This window comes from Pyrus communis, chromosome 14 (genome assembly GCF_041283825.1).
Source record: "Pyrus communis isolate YQ-2024b chromosome 14, ASM4128382v1, whole genome shotgun sequence".
Taxonomy (NCBI): domain Eukaryota; kingdom Viridiplantae; phylum Streptophyta; class Magnoliopsida; order Rosales; family Rosaceae; genus Pyrus; species Pyrus communis.
The window spans coordinates 773,718-797,031 of record NC_142578.1 but is presented as its reverse complement, the minus strand read 5'-3'; the positions used below and the strand labels follow the sequence as shown (position 1 = coordinate 797,031).

The following is a 23,314-nucleotide window of genomic DNA, read 5'->3' as shown; positions in this document are numbered from 1 at the left end:
CTCAAAGAGTGTCGTGCTAAGTATGAATCTAACATTCAATTTTCACTTTTTGCTCCCTCTAAAACCCATCACCCTCAAAGTACCTCACTTTGACGGATTTGGATGCTCTCCAAGGCACCTGGTTGGGATCCTTCTGACCAGTGTTAGTGGATCGTTAGATTTAAAAATCCAACGGTTACAATTATTATAATTTTTAGAGAGTCTTCCTGTTTGTAGCTGTTGAATAAAAATCTAACAGTCCACTAACACTGGTCAAATCCTACTTTGACAAAACCCACATATTTTACCAGTAACCATCATCTTGTTCAATTTTCACTTAAATCCCCTATCTTTATTCAATTCCAATTAAATCCTCTATCTTTTTCAATTTTCACTTTTTGCTCCCTCTAAAACCCATAACCCTCAAAGTACCTCACTTTGATAAAACCCTCATCTTTTACCAGTTACCGTCATCTTGTTCCCTCAAAACACTCCAAACTCCATTAACACACACATTCTCTCTCTCTCTCTCAACAAAATGTCAGCTGCTTCAAAACTCATGCGTTTTGGGACCTCACTCCTCCACGCTCCCACAAGGACTCTCTCTCCTACCCCTTCACTTCTCTCTCTAAAACCCTTCGCCGCTCCCAAGTCTCTGCGCTTCCCCCGGTACGCCTCCTCTTCGGCTGCGATTGAAAGTATTGACACCGTCCCCGCCACCAGCACAGAATCTTCGCCGCCGCACCACCCCTGGCCGGAGTGGGTGGCCTTCGTCGACCGCTTGAAGACCAAGGGGTACTTCACCGGAACGCCGCCGAAGGAGAGTGATGTTTACACGGATATAAATGAAGTTAAGGAGGCATCTCTCAGCTTTGCTCGTGACCGCTATGATGTTTTCAAGTAAGGTTCTTTTTATTTGTGATATTGCTCTGTTTGGTTGCCGAGAAAATGTTGGAATTCATAAGTGTTGGTTGAAGTCCCATTGAATTATTGCCATTCTTGAGCTTTGGTGACGTTTCGTTTGCTACTGCAATTCCATAAAGATATGATCTTTTTACTTCTGTTAATTAGCAAGGATTAGGAAATTATGCAATGAGATGTATGGATTAAAGCCAGCTGCTTAATTAACAATCATGATTGCTTCTTATGGTGGCAAAGTAATCCATAGTTTTGCCATTTTCGGGTTGTAAGACTTAGGCGGCACGGAGCTGTTGTGGTAGTTGGGGAGTTGGTTATGTGATATGGATGAACTGAAAAGCTCCTGTACTGCAGTGGGAAGATGAATCTGATAAGAAAAGAGTTCATATTTCGATTGAATTGTATCTAGTTATTATTGAACATTCCGTAATATTTGTATGAGCATCTGAAAATGTGTTCGACATTTCTTGCATGATTGCGTCTAACCTTGTTTCGTTTTGATTTTTTTTGTGCAGATCATTGTCTATGGAAGATATTCAAGCAGTTGTGGAGGGTGGATGTCCCAATCTTTTCCGGAAGGCTGTGAATTCAGCAAAAAGATTGAGATTCCATTTGAGACTAGATGAAGGGGATGTATGTAATTGCTCTCATTTACCCGATTTTGTTTATTATCCAGTTTTCACTTTTCTATGCTTCATGGGGAATTCCTTTATAAACCTTGAGAACTGTTTATGTGTTCTGGATGGTGCTTACAGGTTTGTGGTGGTTGTAATCTCCGAGGTTCCTGCGATAGAGCTTATGTGGTTCTTAAGGAATCTGAAGCAGCAGCACGTACAGTGGATATAGTGCGAATACTATTGTTTTATGCTTTGGATCCCGTTGTTTTTTCTGAGGGAGAGAAACCGCCTGGTAGAGAGCTTCTAGAAACATCTGCAAGGAAGCTGCTCTCTGAGTTGCTTCAACTCAGCGAAACAGCTGTTGACCCATCACTTCCAAAGCCTGCTACCAAAACTATTGAGAAGAAGAAATTTTATCCAAGTTTCATTGGCGATGAACTATCTCAAGATGTTGAAATGAAGAGAGGAGATTGGATGTGTCCCAAGTAAGTTCCACCAAGTTATCGTGATCATCTTGTGCGTGTCATACCTCTTTCGTTTCTATCGTTATAATTTGATATCTTGTATGACTTTATGACTTGATCGGAGGAATTTATCTCCTCAAGTTAGGAGCCTTTTTCCCTGTTTTGTTTGTTGCGACAGATGACTATAGTAATGCACCATGAGTATGTGTGTGTGGCTTTACAGTGGTAACACGGTGGTAACACTACATCAGTGACGTATAGTTTATTTCAGGAATTTCGTGAAATATCCACATCTGGAGCTTGTATACTTTATTTCGGGATTGATTGTCTTGCTTCGTATATGGATATAATAAAACTCAGTTACTGGAATTGATTGCTGAATCTTCTAGTCAATTATTTGTCGTTCTTTTCACTTGCAGTTAGTACCGTACTAGTTTTCATGATTTACTGTTGTTATCTTGTTGCAGGTGCAATTTTATGAACTTTGCTAAAAATTTAAGATGCCTACAATGTAAAGAAGATGGCCCAAGAAAAGCTGATGCGGGTGATCTCGAAATCGAAATGAAAAAGGGAGACTGGATCTGCACTGAGTAAGCCACTTCTCTTGCATGAGTGCTTACCTTGAAATCAGTTTTTTTTTTTTTTTTTTTTTAAGAGAATGCTGTTGTTGTCAGTTTTTAACAGAATACCGATACTTGTCTAGCTTACCACCATATTCTGGAGTTCTGAGTTTAACGTATCTTTACTGGTTGCGTTTTGTTACAGATGCAGTTTCATGAACTTCTCTAGAAATATACGCTGCCTAAAGTGCAAAGCTGAAGGGCCAAAGAGAGTCGGTCCAGATGTTGAAATGAAGAAAGGAGACTGGACTTGCCCAAAGTAAGTCTTCTTTTTGTCCTGACAACCAACATAGTTCAGCAACTCTTAAGTATTTAAACGGAGTACGCTAATTTTTATCCTAAGTTATATTTGATCACGTAGCTTACGTTCTTCAGGTGTGCATTCATGAATTTCGCAAGCAATAGGAAGTGTTTGCGTTGTCAAGACCCACGGCCCAAGAAAAATCCTGCAGACTGGGACTGTCCCTCGTAAGCCTCTCTTCCTCTTTGTTTGTTTGCCTGTGTGTGGGGTGTTGTTTTAGATTTGATATCAACGTCAACTGCATATTTACAAGATGCTTTCGTGTACTGCAGATGCGATTTCTTGAATTATGGCAGAAACGCGGTTTGCCTGAAGTGCAACTGTAAACGCCCTAAAGAAGAAACTACTGAGTACGAGGAGCAGATGTGGAGGCGCCCGCGCTAGTGTATTGTTAATAACTTAATAGGCCCAAAGACATTGTTTTCTAGTGAGATATGTGCATGACATGCTTGCTTACGGTGAACCTTGAGGACTCCGTAACATATCAGGCTTACATAGAAGGGAGAGTGATGAAATGTTGGCGGTTTTAGCTTTATATACTGCCGTGGACAGGAACCATTTGTGACCAATGATTTTATAGTTTCTATGGAAAGGTGTTCTACGTAAGTTTTCAACCATCAACAACAACAACAATCTTATTTCATTAAGCGGGATTGGCTGTATGAATTCTAGAATGTCATGGGCTCGATTTTGCTTTAATTCTTCTGTTAGCTCCAAATACTCCATGTCTTTACATAATTGAAAGTCTTCCTATGTCTTTATCTACACTTTGTGCTTTGAGTCTCTGCCACATAGTCACATTTTTTAACCGAAGTATTTGTACGTTTTCATTTAACATGTCCAAATCATCTTTACCGATTTTCTTTCATTTATTAATTTTAAATTTTGCATAACTCGTCACTTTGATCGTTGACAAAAATAATCAATAACACTATTAGAACACTGTAAATCATTTTGATCATTCGGGCAAAAATATATCAATATCCTCCTTAATTTATCACGCGAAGTACGTTAAAAGGCAAACGCATCTTCGTTTCCTACATGCTCAAGTCTCTCTATGGTACAATTTGTCCCAAAACATCGAAACCTCATCACCGCATCAATTTACCGGGCATTAGATACCTGTACATTGTATCCTAGATGTAAGGGTGTGTTCATAAACGATGGAAGAGCCCTGTCGTTCTTGAAAGACCACTGTTGCCAGCTAAACTACATGGGTGGCGCAACATTCTCATTCGGTTGGTGCAGTGCAGCCATCGCATCAGGGGCAGCAACAGCATGCCGGCGTTGTCGCTCACGTAGATATAAGACAGTAAGGAGGCAAACAAAAAGAGTCAATATTGTCGCGTTTCCTTCATCAAGTAGCACGGTATCTACCCATTCTTCAACCTTGGGATAGGCTTCAGGCAATGAATCGATTATATGTACCTGCATACGGACCCAAAAACAGAAGATCGCTAATGAATGAAGATTCCAAAAATGAAAATAACCGGAAACAAAGCTTAATTATTCAAAGCAAGCTCATTCTGGACTATTAATAGCAGAGATTAACTATTATATGAGAAGGCAGTAAGGAAAGTAAAACAAAAAGAACTTACCAGGAAACCGTCGGCATAATTTTTTCGTATCCATAAGCTTGTGAGGGCTAGCGTGACAGGCAACTTTGCTGCCGAATCAATCTCTAGGGCTTGATCATAGTAACGCTTTGCAAGATGAAGATCCAAAGGCAGCCCTTGTCCATGCTCATGCATGTAACCAAGGTTGAACATGGCTTGGGCGTTAGACTGGGACCTGGCATGCTTGTAAGCCTCTGCCGCTCGTTCATAATCCCTCTCAGTACCCTGAGAAAGGAAGAAGGAAAACCAAAATACATCCCGAACCTAGAGCAGTGACAAACATGTTTCAGCATGAGATAGCTACCTGACCATAGTAATACGCATCCCCAATCAGCAAAGCAGCGTGTTCATTACCCTGCTCAGATGCTTGCCACCATAATGAATGTGCCCGCTGATGCCTTTCTGCATTAGTGCACAAACCAGATTCTCCCATGCACATGCTTCGCTCTCCATATTTGTCAAGAATCCATGCAGCGTTACTCTGCGCTACCTCATAGCCTAACTCGGCCATCCTTGAATACAAGAAAAATGCCTTGCCTAGGTCCCCTCTTAAGTATGATTCAAGTGCCCATCGAGACAATGAGCTCCACGGTCCCCTTTCTGCAACTAATTTGTATAATGCAATGGCCTAAAACAAAATGAATCATAATCATGAATCGGAATTAATTAGTGTATAAGTGCCCTGGTGCATCTTAAGATCATTTACTTAGAATTAAATAGCAAAGTAAATTTTTCATTCAACAAATACAAACAAATTAATCGTCACAAATCAAGATTATCTTGCATATTCTGTTTTCTTAAGCCCGAACAGAAAACAGAGACGGTATGTAAACTAAACAAACAGAAAAGAACAGCGAGTTTACCCGTGGAAGATTCTTCTTAAGCCCGACTCCTGTATGAAACATCTTCCCTAGCTGGTAGAATGCCTTGGGTTGACCAGCATTCGCAGCAAAGATGAAGTATTGACATGCAAGTTTAACATCTCTCTTTACCCCAATTCCTTTGAGATACATTACTCCTAGGTTATAGTGCCCGCCACCGTCATGATTATCAGCAGCTTTCTCAAAATACTCCTTTGCCTACAACGAAAAGGATTGGCCGTAACATATGAATCAATCAACCTATCAATGTATCAGAACAAACTCAACATCGGAAAAAATGATCTCGAAAGTTATTACAACTAACAATGTGGGATTTCATTCGCAAGGATTGCTAATTGAAAATGTGTAACAAAATATAGAAAAACACAAAGCTTTAAGATACACGTAGAAATAGAGCCAAGGAGCATTCTTACTTTAGTGTAGTTCTTCTTCTCCACCCCATATCCTTTAACATACAAATACCCCATCCCGTTATATGCCGAATAGTGATCCTGTTTGGCTGCAAGTGTAAGCCACTCCAATGCCTTGGTGTAATTCCTCTCAACACCAGCTCCCCTAGCATAAATCTCTCCGAGGAGCTCCATCGCCCGAGGCTCTCCCTTCTCCAACGCCTTCAGAAACCACGACAACGCCTTGGCGTGGTCGCGGCGCAACCCTCTCAGCCCGAAATAGTAAAACAGGCCCACCTTATACATTGCAGCAGAGTTTCCCTTCTGCGCTTGGTACTCCAAAATTTGAAAGTCCTCGTCTTCTTCGCCGCGGCTCTTCCTCAATGCCTCCTTGTTCTCCTCCGCTCCGCTGTGGATCCTCACCGCCTCGATCACCGCTGAGTCCCTCGAAATCAGGAAGCTATTCACAGCTGCCTCGGCCAATTCCGAGTACAATTTCACCGCTTTATCAAACATCTGTAAAAATACCAAACAAAATCCAAACAGAGAACAACAAAATCAATCCTTCAATTTCCTCCTCTTAACTCCGCAACCAAACAGAGATCGATCGATCAAACTCGAAATAGATTCCGTACATCTTGCCTGAAGTAAGTATACGCGAGGGCCATCTTCGACTGCATGTTGCCGGCCTTAGCGGCGAAGTAATGGTACGTGAAAGCCTTGGCCTTGTTCTGCTTCCTCATCTGGCCCGTACCGTACAGAAACCCCAGAACGGACCGCGCGTGAGGGAGGCCGCGGGAAGCCGAGTCCTCGATCTCCGAAACGGCGGCGTCCATGAGCGCGGTGTCGCCGGAGCTAACGGACTTTATTAATTTGGATACGGTGGAGTAGTATCCGTCGTCGGGGTGGGTAGCCGGGTCGGCCTTAAAGGGGTCGGGTTCGAAGATTGGGCGCCAGGATCCCGGGTCGAGCTCCTCCTCTGACTGCGCGGCGTCGGAGTCGCCAAACTCGTCCCAGTCCTGCGACTCATTTGGAGCTGAGTCGGCGGCGGGCGGCGAGTGGTCGGGCGAGGTAGGGGTGTTTAGGAGATCGTCTTGCGAGAGAACGAGGATGAAGGGACGGACGCAGAGAGAGAGGGGGAAGAGAGAGAAAATCAGGAGAGAAAAGAGGAGCTTTCGAGCTGCAAAATTCATTGCTGTTGCCAAATACTCACAGAATTTTGGAGAAGATGGAGAGGAAGAAGACGATTGGGATTTTGTTAAGAGAGAAGGGTAATATTGGGACGAAATCAAAGTTTGTTTTGCATATACTTGCCACGTAGCATTTTTGTCATTTGGCGAATCGCATTCTGCCACGTAAGCAGGGTAGAGAAATGTTCAAGAATGATACATGTTTTAAGATGTCAAGAAAGTCTCTGGCGCTGACAATTCAATTCATAGGCGTTATCGTTTATTAAAAAAAAAAAAATGAAAACTTTAATGTAAACGAATTTCCATGGCCGAAAAAAATATGCATTTTCATTGCCAAGAAATAAAGTCATTCATAAAATGGATAAGGAGAGCAACGTCTAAACTCTAACATAAACAGAAAGTTATCCCGTCATTTATTATTACTGATCGTGACAAGTACTTGGCGCAACGGAAATGTTGCATCAACGAGTACTACACTTCACTCAACTGAAAACTCAAACAACATGGCGTGGCTGTACTTCTCACCGGGTTGAACAACAATAGACGGGAAGTTCGGTGTGTTAATTGCATTCGGGAACCCTTGTGTCTCCAGACAGAGCCCGGCATGCTTTCCATAGACAGCACCTCCTTTGCCGACAACCCCATTGACGTAATTCGCGGTGTAAAACTGCATCCCGGGGGCATTGCTCCATAGGTTAAGGACCCTCGAGCTGGATGGGTCCTTCACTCTTGCAGCATGTTTCAGGCCTTGTTTCTCTTTCCCACAGTCGAGCACATAGTTGTGGTCATACCCTATACCGACCTCATGGATGGACTCACCAACCCTCTTCTCGGCAGTGAAATCAAAGGGCGTGCCTTTAACCGGCTTGATTCCACCTGTTGGGATTGTGTTTTCATCCACAGGGGTAATATGGTTGGCCCGAATTTGAATTGCATGGTCAAGTATGTTGCCCGAGTTATGTCCAGCTAAGTTCCAGTAGGTGTGCTGAGCTAGGCTGACCGGGGTGGGCTTGTTCTCAGGCACTGCTTCCATGTCAAGTCTCATTGTCGTGCTTGAAGTAAGCGTATAAGTTGCAGTCAGCGAAAGATTCCCGGGGTAACCTTCCTCCCCGTCATGACTCTGATACTTAAAAGTGATGGACGGGTTATCACCCTTTTTATGTTCTGCTACCTTCCATATCTGCTTATCGTACCCCTTGTGACCACCTAATGCGACAGCAGGATGAATTGAGTGGCGTAAATATAAGCAAGCACAAGGAAACTAAGACACGAACAATTACTGATACCATTACTCAAATGAAAAGATTGTCTGTTTTGGTGAAAATCGAAGCCATTAGGCTTGAGACAATATTCAAAATTCGTTCATGTCTCGATAAAGAACTAACGAAGAAGCCTTGGAAGGAACCGAACGCACGCTTATTTGTTTATTACAACGTAATTCAAACATCATAAAATTCTGCTGCAAATTAGCTAATCGAAAAGCAGTAAAAACGAGAATCAATGGTAACAATTCCATACCATGGAGACTGTTCGGAGGTCCGTTGATAGGCAAGGAGTACTCCGTTCCATTGAGCGTAAACTTCCCATCTTTGATTCGATTAGCAACCCGACCCACAATGCAGCCAAAGTAGGGAGCAAGTCCGTTCTGATCACGCATGCATCCACATGCGAAGACGAAACAAAAACATTAAAACAAAAGGTTAAAACGATCATACGAAAAGCTCAGCATTCCCATTCCTAAAGCAAAACTCCAACATTTAATCCCAAAAACAACAAACGATAACAACCAAGTGCTAAGTGGGGTCGGCAGTATGAATCATGTAACACAACTGCGCTCGGTTTTGCGCCAAATACAGCTTATGAATGCATTAGATCAACACACAAAGAACCAATTTTTGCATGATATCTCAAACAACATGATCGAAAAGCAAAAGGGTTCTCAGAAAAAGTGAAAGAAATTTACCACATAGGGATCCACGGAGTCGAATCCAAGAACAACATCAGCCAATTTTCCTGCAAAGTTCACCAACCAACAATCCAAACAAACATCAGCAGCATTTTTCAGATCAAAAACACAAAACAAAACAGAAAGCATTATTTGATTAATCAATTAACTGAGAATCCAAACGGGAGATTATCTGATTGGGAAGCAGAAAAGAAATCTGCTTGGGTTGAAATATACCGTCTTTTCCGGGAACAGACAAGGAAGTGATGGTGCAACCAAAGTTTGTGATGAACGCGCGCATGCTCCCATTGTTGAGCTCAAAGATTTCTGGTTTCTGGTTCGCATCCGCCATTGTTGTCGTTGTTGATGTTCTTCTGATCGGAGGGGAGAGAGAGTGAGTGAAGTTATTGGACTCTGATGCGTGTTCCAAGTGTTTGTACGGGTTTTTGAGTTGTTGGGTGTGACGTCTTGTGTCCCAGATATGTTGCGGCTTGGTTTTACTTTGAACATGTACTTACCGGTCCTCCCTCAGTCTCAATCCAAGTCACGCGCCACACACGTGACGGTTACAAATTGAAGATTTTTTTTTTTTTTTTTTTTTTTTTTTAATTTGATAATGGGGCATAAACCCGGAAGAAAATGAAAGAATACATAAAATATTATGAGGTCACGAGATTCAATTATATCTGCAACTAACAACCGACGATAAGAAGGAGTTCGCTAAAAAAAAAACTGGATCCAAACTGCATAATAAACCCAAATTAGCCAAATTTTTTGCAACAAAATTCTTTTCACGGAAAATATGACGTATTTCACAGTACCAACTTCAGTGCACAACGACACAACAATTTGGTACTAATATAATGAGACTACCTTGGTCGATCGAAGCCAAGACAATGAAAAAATTTTATTTTTCTTATCATTGATATTGGGAGAGGGAAATTCGGACCAAGTAAAACCATGAATCGACCATTAATCTAATGTCAAACTCTACATTTATTGGAGTTGAATCTGTCACGTTCACGGATCCCAATTCGACTAGTGAAAACAATATTCTTTTATTATTAGGGTCCCTAATTCGATTATTCATCAGCTTAAATTGTTATGTAAACAGTTTAGCTTCATCTGTGATAATGCTCCTTCTCCATCAAGCCTTTCCTGCTGAACCAAATAGATGCATCTTCTCTGCAACCACTGCTTTCATGGCTTCCTTCGCCGATGCCATAACGTGGACCAGGTCTTTCTTCGGGTTGTTAAGGGAATCCGTGTAAGCTTTTCGCACCTCGGTGTTTACATTGAACTTCCTCACACCATGCTCTATGCATTCCTGTTCATGAAGCCAAACAGTTTACTTGGACATTAAGCTTTAAGTGGAAGTAATGCAAATGTAGCTTGGAAGCATCTCTGAGGATCTTCAGCTTGTAAACGAAAACCTAAGAACCCGAATTGTTTTGAAATCGCTATGGATAAACGTTGTACCTTTATAAGTTCCTTCGACAAACCAGAAGCGCCATGAAGCACCAGGAGGACTCCTTTCTTCGAACTCAAAGCGTACAGATCCTAACATAAGGGAAAACGAAATCAGTTACGTAGATAATGAGGTGCGTGTTGTAATGTGCAACTGACATTCGACAATCTAACATCAGTAACAGCGCAAAATCTGGTAAGAGACTATCTCAACCTTAAGCAGATCGAGTCTCAGATTCGGGCCACTTGCAGGGTATTTTCCGTGCACATTTCCAATACAGACTGCCAAAGCATCTATCCCGGTTTTATCAATGAACTCCTCAGCCTGAAATTAGTAACGCCTTCTGATGATTAGGACAAGTTTAGGAGTGAAGGAAAGCTAATTCCAAAAAGTTGCGAAGAAAAAAAAATAACCTGCTTAACATCAGTCAGCCTTGCTTCATAATCTTCGACAGTTAAATCATCTTCTGTCCCCGACAATCTCCCTAGTTCCGCTTCTACTAGCACGCCTTTTGAGTGAGCAAAGAATGCGACAAACTTGGTGTATGAAACATTCTCGGTAAATGAAAGATGCGAACCATCCGCCATGACAGAATCAAATCCCTGGAAGGGTAAATACAGTTACTAACGCTCTCTATATATGGATTGCATGCTGAGTGAAAATCAAAGCAATGTGCAAAACAATGGTAAAAATTGAACTTACCAACTCAAGAGCTTCCACCAGATCTTGCTTTGAAGTTCCGTGGTCAAAGTGTACAGTTATGGGAACCTGCCGTAACATATACATTATCTCGATGTCTTGATGAAAGTGGAATTTTGAAATTATTGTCGATTATTCATGTCCAACGCCATTTGTTCTATCATGATAATGTTTACCATGTTATACCATTAAAACGCAAAACCATCATGACTGTTACAGCATGCAACTGTCACGCAGTAGCTAACTCAACCTTGACAATTGGAGCTTAAGGGCTAAATAAGAAAGCACAACGAGAGAGCCTAGTACTAGAGTCACAGACTAAAGCCTCAGAAGTGAGAAAGAGTGGATTGAAGGAAGTCTGTGTTTCCAACTTTCCATGCATACCGCTCGATACCAGATATCAGGGACTGGGATTAGGTTCAGTAATGACAGAGTTTTTCAATATTTGTAAACAATAAGATGGCAGCCTTCGATTTAAAGAAAAAGAGTGGGAAGTCGCAACCTGAAACACATGTTTAAGAATATGTGCCACTTACACTGGCTTGTTCTGCAGCAGCGATACAACATGCAACCAACGGGATCCCTCCTTGCTTCAAGGCACCTGGATGGATCTGATAATATATGAAAATTAGTTTTTTTCTTTTTAACTAGATCAACGAGATTCATCTAATGTTTATACTCTTTTAACCTGTAATATAGCCGGACTTTGTTCTTCTTCTGCTGCAGCAACAACTGCCTCTACTCCTTCCAAATTATATACATTGAATGCTCCTACAGCATATCCACCCTTCTCTGCATTCTTTACATATATATTAAATTGTCAGTACGCGAGGTGAAAATATTTATGAAACTTCAATTTATGACTCTTACCAGAAGAAGCTCTTTGGTTGATGAAAGTCTGACTGGACGAGCCCAGGACTTCACAACCTCCGCCAATGCTCTGTCGTCACCAACATTACCTAAGAATGAATAATTTTAATAAGTTTTTGTTGATTTATCATTGTTACCAAAAACTTAAGCTTTCTAGATATGGACCAACTATTTTTGTTAGTGTAATACGCTTTTAGTTAGCACAGAAATATTAGCGAACTCCAAAACTCACCCGGAAAAACAATGTATGGAACTCCCAGATGCCTACTCTCAGGACCTAGCTGCCATAAGGGAACACCAGCCAGGGCTTGTCCCACTATTTTTGCACATTTTGCTTCAAGAGCTTTCGTAGCAAGGTCAGATGAAGTGATTCCACCCTAAATGGAGTGTAATTTCAGCAAGGAGGATACAAATTCAAAAACAGGGAAAGAGAACATTTTCTCATTTGAAAACGTATACGTACCTTTGCAAGAATGTAACGTGGTCTTGTAGTTATGCGTCTCACTATTTCCACCAGTGCCGAGCTAACTTTGAAGTTGATTTCCAAACTCTCAGAGGGAGCTGCCCAGTGGACAAGAAACACCATTTCAGAACAGTTTGGCAACAGCAGAGCAAGTTTTTTATGTGGTTTTCGCAAATATGATACATTAATATAAATCTCTGAACAAAAAGAAATGAAGACTAACTTTTTCCGGTAATAAGCTCCCGACTGGTCATTATTAGAGTGTCCTTCCGAGCTGTAAGGAATATATCTGCAATCTCAGCTGCTCTACTGATTTCCTCCTCCCTCTCTTCTGTAGAACTCATGGCAACTTTAGCAACCGAAACCTACTTATGGCATGTTCAGTTCTGAGTCAGCACCCGATGGCCATAGTTTGTCTGTAATTGTCTATTTGGGAAGACTAAATTTTAATAGAAAATGATCCATCGCAGTCTTGTGTTCGGAATTAACAGTAAATTAACATTAACCATTAAATACTCGAGAGAGAATATGTTGGTCACCTCAATGCTTCTCAAAATCTGGCTACACTGTAGTTTAAGCTCTTCCACCTATGAATTATGAGTGTGAGCCATAAGATAAAAAAAAAATATAAGGGAGGTAATCACTCAACATGTATCCAGATAACCAGTTCAACCTGTTTTGTCGTTTTGGGAACATATGACCCGACAACTATGAGACCTCCGTTCCTTTCCTTGTTTATTCCTAGATCCTTGGGCAGAATTGGAGCTCTGGGGATAATTCCGATCCTGGCAGAAACAAAGCTAGCAGCAGTGCGACATAAGAAGCGCTTGCCCTTCAGTTCCGCCTATCACACCAAACAAAAACTCATAAAATGATCTGCCCAGAACTTGATGAAAATATACCAGAAGTTTCATACAATAACATGGTATAAGTATAGAGAATTTGCCTTGATCATTCCAGCTGCAAAAACAGCCATGTCTCTGTCACTAGCTGCGTTAACTATGCATGTTGATCCCTGTTTTATGTCACAAATTAAGAATCAGAGGATATAAGTACACAATATCTCACTAAACGACATGCTATTTTCGACCAGTAACTTCATTTATCGCAGGGATTGTTATCCTTTGACCCTTGTAAATTTTTGTAGCCTAGCACTCTTTCGCATCAAAACAAGTACGAAATTGATGCATCGGACGCACCTCCACCCATATTAAACCATATATTTTTAGTAGCTTAAAAATCCCTGTCCATGGTGGAGATATATAACCATTGTATTTTGCTTGCATGAAAGAGGGAGAGAGGGAAAGAGACTGCTGGTTTCTCCGTACCTTCTGCAAACTGCAAAGACGCTCACAAACAGCATCTGGCCCACCTTTTCTTAGAATTTGGATAGAAATAGATGTAACACTACTGGCTGGTATGCGGCCGGCTGTTTTCTCCTCAACCCACTGCAAATAAGTTCAAATTTACAATTCAAGCTAACATCAATCATAATATTTGGTAAAGCTATGAATTTGAAGCACAACATATAAATATTAGACCTCGCGAAGGTTTGAAGATTTGTAGCCAAAAGCAGCATCTTTAGCGAATCCCGTATCCCCTGCAGGGATAAGCCTAAAGAACCCATGAACCATAAGCAATGTTAATTCACCATTAAATCGTTATTAAGTACTTTCTAACATGGAAAGGAATGAATATTACTGGTCCGAATCTGCAACATAGTGTACATCTCCAACAGTATAACGCCCTCCTTGAAGAAAAAAGGGGCAGATGATCCATGCATCCATCTCGCCCAGTACTGAAACAGCGGCATCAGCTTCCTAAACAGACAAGGCAGTCTCATTAAATGATATGAAAAGTCCCCAGAGTGTTGTGTTGAATGACTTTACGACATGATAATTCAATATAGTTAAAAGTCGCAGTACTTGCCTCTGGGAAATGGCCACGCAAAGTTGAATCGCCTCTCAAAACTACTGTATAATCAGCATTCTCAACTGATTTGGCTGCAGTACGCAGGTTTACGCAGATGTCTTTAATTAATGCAGTAGCCTGTAAAAACGTCAATCTACATTACTATTTATGACCGAAGTAATTAAAGCAAGAAAAAAATCATTCCTTGGAATGAGATGAATTTTTTTCGTGAGGAATTTCTTTCTTATATAATATGAAGCATGATTTAAACATTAAACCTTGATGTGTTTACACATAGGCCTTTACCTTCTCAGAACTCAAGGCCCTGGAGTTGGTCAAAATGAAAAAGCATTTAGGACTTTTTCTGAACTGCTCCATTAGTGATTCAATGGTCCTGCAAAGAACACTCACCACTATATAACAGCTCTGAATCTCTGCTCATTTTCTGATAAAATAGTATACGCGGTTTCTATTGCATTACATAATAAGAATAGCATAAGGAAAATAAAGGCACTCACCATTCCGTCAAGACCTCAATATCATGAACAGTTTGAGTTCCAGTTGGATCGTCATCGAGAACAACCAAAGTCTTTGAACTGTCCTGATTTAGTCTCTGTATTTCACCAGTGGGATCTACTTGCCACTCAACTGGGAGAGACTTGAAGACAACGTCCTTCTTAAGAACCGGAAGTTTTGCTTCTACCTTAACACCCGTTAGTGTCTCATAAACCTGCATACATACAATTGCTTCAGTTAAACCATCAACTGCCACCATCATTAATTTATAGTTTAACTTAACACCCGTGTGGAATTTTGTTGAGATAATTTTACATGTACTCAATAAACCAACTAACTTCAACTGAAAGAAAAGGCCAATAAAGCTTGCGCGTACCTTAACCACACCAGCATCATCTTGCCGACCCCAACCTGCAGCAGAACCTGCCCGACAGTTGAAACAAGTATTACTTTCCATAAGCAAGCTAGCAACTAAAAAGGAACCCAAAGGCCAACATTTGTCATATTCAGTGCCAACATTTTCCATACAGCATTAAGTTCCTACGTATTTTAAAGGAAGAAGATTTATCAGAACCTGACAGGAAGAGTTGATGAGCAACAGTTGATATATGAAGTGGAATTTTTCGAACTGAACAATCTTGAGAAACAATTCCCTGTAGACGATTAGAATATTAGTACACCGATAATCTCTTAATTGTAATTGTAAGTTGTTTCTATTCAAAGAATGCATGCGTGAATGTCCATCTGACCAGATCCTTCACAAAAATATCAAGTGCAGAATGCGGAGTATAATCATTGTCGAGCATGTGTGGAACACGATTTTCTAACAACCTGCAATTGAAAATGTTTGCTGAACGTTAACAATGATATTAGTCTAGATAATACTAGCTCACGTCCTAATTTGGGAACATTTGACATCAACAATACATTTCCTCTTAAAATTTGCATGTTAAATAAACAAATTTAAGGTTTTGAGAAAGTAAGTACTTAAACAAGGAAGAAAGTTACCAGGATGTTCCCTCACTATTTGTGATGAAATCAAACAACGTCCTTGTATTAAGACCCAATCGAGCTCCAAAAGCCATTGCTTCAGCTCCCGACGCTATATGAACTCCAGCAAGCAATTGATTAACCATCTTTACACCACTATAGAACAAAATATAAGAGGAATAAAGTAAAGGAATTTCACTTCCAAGATAAAACGAAAAAACAGTGTCATAGACCTACAACGATCTAATAGACAATGAGATACGATATGCAACAAACATTGACTCAAAAGTACCTTCCAGCCCCACAGCCTCCTTTGATAACATAAAGCTTCTCGCTTAATGCTGTTCACAGAATATAGTCAAATACCAGTCACAAAACTATTTATGAGAACCCTACATTCTGAAGCCTGATGAACCTTATCGTACACGCTTAGTACCTGAGAGGACTGCACCAGCACTCTTAAGAGCTTCATCTGTACCGGATGCCATAATCTGAGAAAGACACAAAAATCCAAAAACCAGTTAAAACTAAAATTTTTGAATCAGCTATTGGGACAAAAGTCAAAACCAATGGTTGTTCTAACACACCGTAAGTGCCCCCATGGAGGCTCTCACAACCCCACCAGACACAGGAGCATCCACCAACTTGAAATTCTTTCCTTCATCTATAACATTTCAAAATCCTGACTATAGTTTCATCACAAGTAAAGCATAATTACATAGTGCGAATGGAATGTAAAGACATACTTTGCAAACGGTGATCTAGTCGGCTCACAAATCCAGGAGAAACAGTGGATGAAAGGATAATAGAAGCTCCAGATGGAAGTGCTATCAAATACAGCAATATGGGGTTAGTCCTAATAAAAATGGACTAGGGAAGCTGGGAATAATTTGTTTACCTGAAATAGCACCAAAGTCTCCATACAAAGCGCTCTCAGCTTGAGCTTCATTTGTGACCATTATTACCAGCACATCAACATCTAGGAGAGAAAATGCGTCAGAAACAGATAGGTTATTGCACCAGACAAATAAGTAATGAATAGTCATCAAATTGTTTTAATCGCCTTCTACTTCTAGAACGTTTAATATGTATCTACCTTTACATACTTCTGCTGGAGAGCCTCCAATCGAGCCACCAGCATTGGCAAAACGAGTCAGTGTTGGTTTATATACCTGCATTCAAAAGAAGCCGGAAAATAGATCAGTTTGACCGGTATCTTAAACTATAGTGTCAATCTTGAACTTATTCATGGGGGTACAACAATATTAATGTGCATACACAAATGTAAGTGCATGTATCGACCCCTAATGTACAAATACTGTTTAAGCATTGCTGTATGACGTCGGAAAATAGATGATACGAGAGAGCCTCAGTTAAATACCAGTTTCTTGTTTCAATCAGTATACAAACTGAGGACTTACATCATAACCACAAACAGAAAATTTAGCTTTTAAAAGGTGAGTTGCCATTCCAAATCCCATTGCTCCAAGACCAATGAATCCAACTCGGTTGACAGTATATGATTTAGCAACAGTGTGGCTTGCCAATTCCTCAGGGATGTAAGTCTCAGCATTTGCTGCATCTAAAATTCTCACTCCAAGTTTCTGTTCCCAAACCTGTACAACAATGTAAAGTGTACGAATAAGAAAGAGTAAATTGACTCAACGAAACACATATTTCAAAACAATTTTGATGTAAAATGGAGGAATTCAAGCTACAAAAATGCCTTAATCATATATTTTTGGGCTTAAGTATAAGACAACCTTAATCAATGTAGCATCTTCATCATCTGTGTTGTCACGTGGAGACCCTGAAAAAGGAAATGTATGAGAAAATCTTAAGCACAAAGCTGGTCATTTCCAAAGATCGAACAATATAACGTTACTTGATTGTGTTCTGAGATTCAGTACCAAGAATAAGTTGCTGATGAGCAACTGCTAAAAGCGGGAGAGGAAAGCTAAGCGACTTGGCCAGATCCAATATAACCCTCTACAGAAAATCCCATTAGTCTTATGTAATGAGATATTGCCTTTGACAGAAAACAGCCAACACCACTATTGAAGTTGATCCAATATAAAGCACAAAAACTGTACAGTATATCTTACCAAGTTTTGAACAAGAGTATTCAAATCATCTTTGGCAGCACCCCTTAACAACTGAGGAATATGGTTCTTGAAAACCCTGAAATGAATAAATACTTATAATAGTGGGCAGAGTATGAAGTGATCAAACATATTATAATATGGGATGATTTTGTGTAAAATCGATAAAAAGTTACAATATTAACAATATATCAACAATATTTATGTGAATTATAAATAGGTCAATCATGTATTGTGATACTTAAATGCATTTAAAACAAACAAAAATTACAAAATCTGCCACTACATCTGGCACCGACTTCAATCGACACTCGCTTTCTCGTAGTTTTATATTTTGGAATAAGTCCATACGGATCTGCTTCTTGATTCTGTTTTTTACATTTGGATTCAGACATTGCGTTGCAGTGTCTATTTACTGGTTTCGTTTTTTCCATCACTCACATGCCACCTACATGTTCTTTTTACATTTGGATTTAAACACTACAACGCAGTGTCTGTTTCCTAGTTCTGTTTTTACTTTTGGATTCGTACATTACAGTGTCCGTTTCCCAGTTCTTTTTTTTTATCACTCACACGTCTCCTATGCTTTTCACCTCGTACGACTCCTGATTTTTAGATTTCAATTCAAGCTCCATTTCCTGGCTCTGTTTTTTACATTTGGATTTAGACACTGTAATCCGTTTCGTGGTTCTGTTTTTTACATTTGGATTCGGACACTGCATTGCATTGTCCATTTCTTGTTTCTGTTTTTTTTTTTTTAGTTGAGCAGACTCCTTCATGTAAACAAAGGGCGAGGGAAAGAGTGATAGGGCGAGGGAAAGAGTGATATAATATACATGTTCTAACTATTTATACGATTCATATCCTCTACGGATCAATTCTATTGGGATACAAATCCAACGGCCAAAACCTTTTCATCTTCCGCTCTTCCCCTCGACTCCTCTTTCTCCCTCGCAACGCCACACCCCACCATTATTAACAAACCCCAAATTTATTTGCATGTCATCTGTACTCTAAGTTTGATTTATTTTTTTGCTCTCTCTTACTGTTTTAGCTTTTTATTTGTCGTCTCTTTCTTCTTCTTCATCTTTGAGATTTTCTACTGTAACTTTGTTTCTCTCTATAATTCTTCCATAGTTATGGAAAAAATCTCTGCAACCAAAAGACACTGGTTTGCACGACCCCTCTATTTATTGTTTCGTTAATATGGACTGAGATTTTAGGGTTGAGGGACCTGCAATTGAGGGGTGTGGCGGTGTTGGCGCTGATTTTGAGGAGGGTAAGGTGAGGGACTTGCTATTGGGGGTGGTGGGTTGGGTGGATTGTGGCAGTGTTGGGGCTAATTTTGAGGTGGAAATTTGACCTGGAATTGTTTGGGAGTGGGGGGGGGGGGGGGGGGGTGTGGGGACGCTGGTGGTTTGACATTGAGAACTTTGAAGTGAGGGAGAAGGAGAAGAGTTGAGGGGAAGAGAGGATGGAAAAGAGATTGGGGGTGGGGGGGGGTGGGGTGGGGACGCTGGTGGTTTGACATTGAGAACTTTGAAGTGAGGGAGAAGGAGAAGAGTTGAGGGGAAGAGAGGATGGAAAAGAGATTTTGGCCATTGGATTTGTATCAATTATGAGATCCATAAGGATCCTCACAAAAAACCCATATGACCTTCATAGAGAAAGAAAGAGATAAGGATAGAAGAGTCAAATTCTAACTATTCATAATGACTTAAAGCCTATGTGACATTCATTATTGACCTATGCCTAATTAATAAAAATACATCATTGATTAAGTCCGAAACAAAAATATGTCATTGATATATGACTTAATAGTAAAGTTTTTATTGACTTTATAGCGAGGAACGATAAATCATATTCTCAATTGTATTTTGGCTTTGACTATAGAACATGAGGCACTGTCATTAAAGAAATGTAGATAATAAGTTGAACGCGTAGGCACGAACCATGAGTTTCCCGCAGCATTAGATATGATATCGTAGATTATCCACGGATGAATACCGGCTTTGGTGCCAAGAGAAATAGCCTCCAAAGAAGCAACAAGATGAATACCCTCAAGCAGTTCCTTAATCATCCTAATTTTGCTGCAATACCAAGGAAACTATAACATCATAAGACAAATACTATTTCTGTCTTTTCATACAAGCAAAACTAAGGGCGGGGGAGCAGTTAAACATATTTTGAACAAAACCAACATATTAGTTGAGTGATTATTCCTCCAATAAATACAGTTCTTTCGTATTCTTAACTACGTAAAAGGGTTACAAAGTGATTACCTTCCAGCGCCAACTTCACCATCAAAAACATAAAGCTTATCGCACATTGCTGCAAGAAAGAAGTATCTTGCAATATCAGTCATCAAAAGTATCTTCCAATATCAGTATTGTAGTTTATTTAATGAATATTACCGGAGAGAACTGGCCGTGCTTTTAAAATAGCGTCTGACCCTCCGGAAGAAGCGATCTAAGGCATCAGAAAAACATCAGCACTAACAGTTAGGATGATTGGGAATCGGGGAAGGGAGGGCAACGGGGGGAGAACCTTCGCATCCACCACTACAAGCAAGAAATGATAAATGGTAAGCAAGTGATCTTACCATGATCTTTCCATTAAAACCATCAGATACTCCCTTTGTGGCATATATATCTACAAGATCAGCTGTATCTGCAAGAATAACAAAACGTCAAGTGGTTATCTCAAATCTTAATATAAGATATCAAAACACATTTCTATATAATTGCCTGTGAAACGCGTCTTTAGATTCTGAATAGACGATGGTAATATTGTCGAACGAAGTATGACAACCGTATCCTTCTGAAATCCTGCATTCCATTTCCGATGCATGTATGTATCAGTATATGTTTAAAGCAAATAGAAAGAACTACGGATACGGTATATAATGTCAAGATTCAATAAGCTTCGGAAGGACCTTTCGATGCACCCTCATCACTGAAAGTTGCATCATTTACTTGATCTGCTAACACAACCAAAGCTGCAACATCTGCAAGCCATTGCAAAGAAAGAAAAGCGGGGGATGAACATCACTACGTCAGCCCCTTTGTAAACTAAGATCAGAGATTTAATCCTAACCTACAGACATACATACATACAGACAGACATACGGACATACAGACAGACAGACATACAGACAGACATACACACACAAGGCCAAGCTGGGAATGGTGGGTACATTAAAACAATAAATAGTCTGATCAAACCGGAGCCGGATTGTACTGATTTTACCTTTTCCTGCCTCCTCTGGGCCGCCACATCTGGTTCCTCCAAGTTTTAAAAACTCACTAATCAAATTCCCATCCATCTGCAGATGAATCAATCGCCATTAGAAATCGAAAACACTTTCCCAAAATAAATCACTTCCAAATCCAAATCCAATAAAACTGAAAAGGAACACAGAAACAGAATCGAAACGAAAACGAATCGAGCAAAGTAAAGTCCAGGAGGAAACCGAGAGACCTCAAAAGCTTGGACTTTGTAGCCACTGCGGAGGAGAGAGGAAGCCAAGTCCAAGCTCAAGGCATCCAAGCCGACGAACCGAACAGCTCCCTTGGACGCCATTGCTGCTCTGCTTTCTTCTGCTGCTCTGATAGCTTGGTTTTTGCAACGACCCTCACTGTCACTAAAAACCGGACTGACCAGTTTTGATTCTTCACCAAAGGAGGGATGAAATTAAATTATTGAAACTAAACAAATATATAGACGGATTTGCTGACGTGGACTTGAGTAGAGTCCTACGGATGCCAAACGTCTCCACGTTTCCGTCGTTGTGCGCCAATCTTTGTTTTTTTTCTCCATCTATTTTATTTAGTATTTATTGGATATCTTGCACCTCAGTTTTGCGTTTAATTTCAAATTTCGTACGACTTTTTTTTTAATATAAAAAGGCTTGCAATTTCGTATTAATATTGTCGATAAAAGATTTGTTAAGTTGACTATTAAATAATGACATGATAAATGTATTATACATAATTTGTTGGAGTGACTATTAAATTTGTGTCACGTGCCAAACAATTAATTAGAAACCTAATTTTTCTATAAATGTTTAAGAAAAATTAAAATTTAGTTAGGTTTTAAATTATTAAAAAATAGTGAAAAAAACGCAGCTACCCCCTTTCCTATCACCACCGCACCTCTCTTTCTCATTTAGATCGACAAACTCCTTAAACCACTTTTACTTCCACTTTTCCTTTTCCTTTATCTGTGGATAAAAAAATAGTGAAGGGATGAAAAATGGTATTTTTGTATTGGTAGTAGTCTTTAAGGGTCTGTTTGGTATTCTATTAAAAAAATCATCATTTTTCAAAACATCTCTCTGTTTGGTATTCTATTAAAAAAAAATCATCATTTTTCAAAACATCTCTTGAGAACAATTTTCTTTAAAATTTAAAAACTTGTTTGTATGAAATTCACAATTGTTTTTAAAGAACAAAAAAATCTCATCATACACTAGGAACTTCTAAATTCAATAGAGAGAAAGAGGAGAGAGAAGGAAATGAGAGAAAGAGAGAAGATTAGAAGAACAAGTATTAGGTGTGAGAGGAAACATAAGAGATTCAAGATTCAAACAGAATATCAAACATGCCCTAAGGTTTAGAGCTTTTATTAATAGATTGTATTGTGGGAGAAAAGAGAGAAGAAAAGACGATGGACAGGAGAAGTTGAAGACATTGGTAGACAAATTTGACTGTCACGTCAGCGAAAATAGAATGCTAAAATTTGTGACATCAGTATTTAATTAACTTAATCAATTTTATAACGATTGTACGATATTAGACAAAATCTTAAGCCACTTTATGAAATTGAAAAAAATTAAAAGACATTGTGTCAATTTAAAATTAAATGAAAACCTAAAAGCACTGTTATTTCCTGCCTAATGCCGCATAGGCCCTAGGCAACTGGTCATCACCCCGATTAATTCTCTAAGTGTTTAAAAATTAAAAGAAGGCACCGATACCTGCTTAGGTGCCTGCCTAGACCACCTAAGCCTCCGTCTACGTCACGACTCTCAATTACACAGAAAATAGACAACTTTCATTTTACATTTTATTCTCAATAAAATGTAAGAGACTTGTTGAATACTTAGATTATGTTTGTTCTATGTTTTCATTATATTCTAAAACTTTATATTTTATATGATATTCTATTTTGCAATATATGTATTACAATGCCATTATATATTTTTTAAATATAAGTATGCACTTACTTATACAATATATATACTTAAATCCGTTTAATCCGTCTAGACTCCTACCTTAGTCCATCTAACCACCTATGCGCTAGATCTCAATTCAATGCCAGATTAGCACCTAAACGTTTTTCAAAACATTGCCTGATAGAGTAAAATATGATTT

At 39.6% G+C, this 23,314-nt stretch overlaps 4 protein-coding genes across 5 annotated transcripts; 1 reads left to right on the top strand and 3 right to left on the bottom strand.

The window, feature by feature from the left end:
• Positions 1–434: 434 nt before the first annotated feature.
• Positions 435–3,505, top strand: LOC137713757 (uncharacterized). Its single transcript, XM_068453108.2, has 7 exons — positions 435–879; positions 1,413–1,530; positions 1,653–1,999; positions 2,446–2,568; positions 2,744–2,857; positions 2,974–3,066; positions 3,172–3,505. Exons 1-7 carry the CDS (start codon positions 518–520, stop codon positions 3,281–3,283), a joined length of 1,269 nt encoding a protein of 422 aa, XP_068309209.2. The 5' UTR covers positions 435–517; the 3' UTR covers positions 3,284–3,505.
• A 328-nt stretch (positions 3,506–3,833) lies between these two features.
• LOC137712739 (ERAD-associated E3 ubiquitin-protein ligase component HRD3A) lies at positions 3,834–7,055 on the bottom strand. Its single transcript, XM_068451887.2, has 6 exons — positions 6,421–7,055; positions 5,810–6,301; positions 5,379–5,594; positions 4,820–5,143; positions 4,498–4,740; positions 3,834–4,327 (listed from the first exon to the last, which is right to left on the bottom strand). Exons 1-6 carry the CDS (start codon positions 6,976–6,978, stop codon positions 4,109–4,111), a joined length of 2,052 nt encoding a protein of 683 aa, XP_068307988.2. The 5' UTR covers positions 6,979–7,055; the 3' UTR covers positions 3,834–4,108.
• A 300-nt stretch (positions 7,056–7,355) lies between these two features.
• Positions 7,356–9,405, bottom strand: LOC137713856 (uncharacterized). The gene is made up of 4 exons (XM_068453209.2): positions 9,158–9,405; positions 8,939–8,988; positions 8,494–8,620; positions 7,356–8,181 (listed from the first exon to the last, which is right to left on the bottom strand). Exons 1-4 carry the CDS (start codon positions 9,270–9,272, stop codon positions 7,454–7,456), a joined length of 1,020 nt encoding a protein of 339 aa, XP_068309310.2. The 5' UTR covers positions 9,273–9,405; the 3' UTR covers positions 7,356–7,453.
• Positions 9,406–9,862: 457 nt separating this feature from the next.
• Positions 9,863–21,747, bottom strand: LOC137712559 (ketose-bisphosphate aldolase class-II family protein). Of its 2 annotated transcripts, none has more exons than XM_068451643.2 (42): positions 21,420–21,747; positions 21,189–21,264; positions 20,875–20,946; positions 20,687–20,767; positions 20,542–20,609; positions 20,354–20,408; positions 20,222–20,270; positions 19,892–20,029; positions 17,943–18,018; positions 17,748–17,826; positions 17,601–17,647; positions 17,259–17,453; positions 16,934–17,009; positions 16,736–16,816; positions 16,584–16,664; positions 16,425–16,501; positions 16,274–16,328; positions 16,130–16,178; positions 15,856–15,993; positions 15,597–15,678; positions 15,422–15,500; positions 15,224–15,270; positions 14,850–15,061; positions 14,638–14,725; positions 14,350–14,469; positions 14,122–14,240; positions 13,962–14,034; positions 13,749–13,868; positions 13,367–13,435; positions 13,094–13,264; positions 12,960–13,007; positions 12,644–12,785; positions 12,421–12,518; positions 12,190–12,334; positions 11,958–12,046; positions 11,776–11,886; positions 11,624–11,698; positions 11,091–11,156; positions 10,802–10,990; positions 10,602–10,712; positions 10,400–10,480; positions 9,863–10,247 (listed from the first exon to the last, which is right to left on the bottom strand). In XM_068451643.2, exons 1-42 carry the CDS (start codon positions 21,519–21,521, stop codon positions 10,068–10,070), a joined length of 4,110 nt encoding a protein of 1,369 aa, XP_068307744.2. In that variant the 5' UTR covers positions 21,522–21,747; the 3' UTR covers positions 9,863–10,067. The 2 variants fall into 2 exon arrangements, with proteins under 2 accessions (XP_068307744.2, XP_088539752.1); XM_088683626.1 differs by having other exon boundaries at positions 14,122–14,236; positions 14,346–14,469; positions 21,420–21,655.
• Positions 21,748–23,314: the final 1,567 nt, after the last annotated feature.

Excerpts from the sequence above, each read along its gene's own strand:
- LOC137713757 (XM_068453108.2), top strand. The coding sequence starts at position 518 with ATGTCAGCTGCTTCAAAACTCATGCGTTTTGGGACCTCACTCCTCCAC. Across the intron at positions 880-1,412 it reads GACCGCTATGATGTTTTCAA|ATCATTGTCTATGGAAGATA; the intron begins GTAAGGTTCTTT and ends TTTTTTGTGCAG. Across the intron at positions 1,531-1,652 it reads TGAGACTAGATGAAGGGGAT|GTTTGTGGTGGTTGTAATCT; the intron begins GTATGTAATTGC and ends TGGTGCTTACAG.
- LOC137712739 (XM_068451887.2), bottom strand. The coding sequence starts at position 6,978 with ATGAATTTTGCAGCTCGAAAGCTCCTCTTTTCTCTCCTGATTTTCTCT. Across the intron at positions 5,595-5,809 it reads AGAAGAAGAACTACACTAAA|GCAAAGGAGTATTTTGAGAA; the intron begins GTAAGAATGCTC and ends TTTTCGTTGTAG. Across the intron at positions 4,328-4,497 it reads ATTATGCCGACGGTTTCCTG|GTACATATAATCGATTCATT; the intron begins GTAAGTTCTTTT and ends GTCCGTATGCAG.
- LOC137713856 (XM_068453209.2), bottom strand. The coding sequence starts at position 9,272 with ATGGCGGATGCGAACCAGAAACCAGAAATCTTTGAGCTCAACAATGGG. Across the intron at positions 8,989-9,157 it reads GTCTGTTCCCGGAAAAGACG|GAAAATTGGCTGATGTTGTT; the intron begins GTATATTTCAAC and ends TGAACTTTGCAG. Across the intron at positions 8,182-8,493 it reads ACCTCCGAACAGTCTCCATG|GTGGTCACAAGGGGTACGAT; the intron begins GTATGGAATTGT and ends CTGTCGCATTAG.
- LOC137712559 (XM_068451643.2), bottom strand. The coding sequence starts at position 21,521 with ATGGCGTCCAAGGGAGCTGTTCGGTTCGTCGGCTTGGATGCCTTGAGC. Across the intron at positions 14,470-14,637 it reads GGGCCTTGAGTTCTGAGAAG|GCTACTGCATTAATTAAAGA; the intron begins GTAAAGGCCTAT and ends ACGTTTTTACAG. Across the intron at positions 12,047-12,189 it reads TCCATACATTGTTTTTCCGG|GTAATGTTGGTGACGACAGA; the intron begins GTGAGTTTTGGA and ends ATTCATTCTTAG.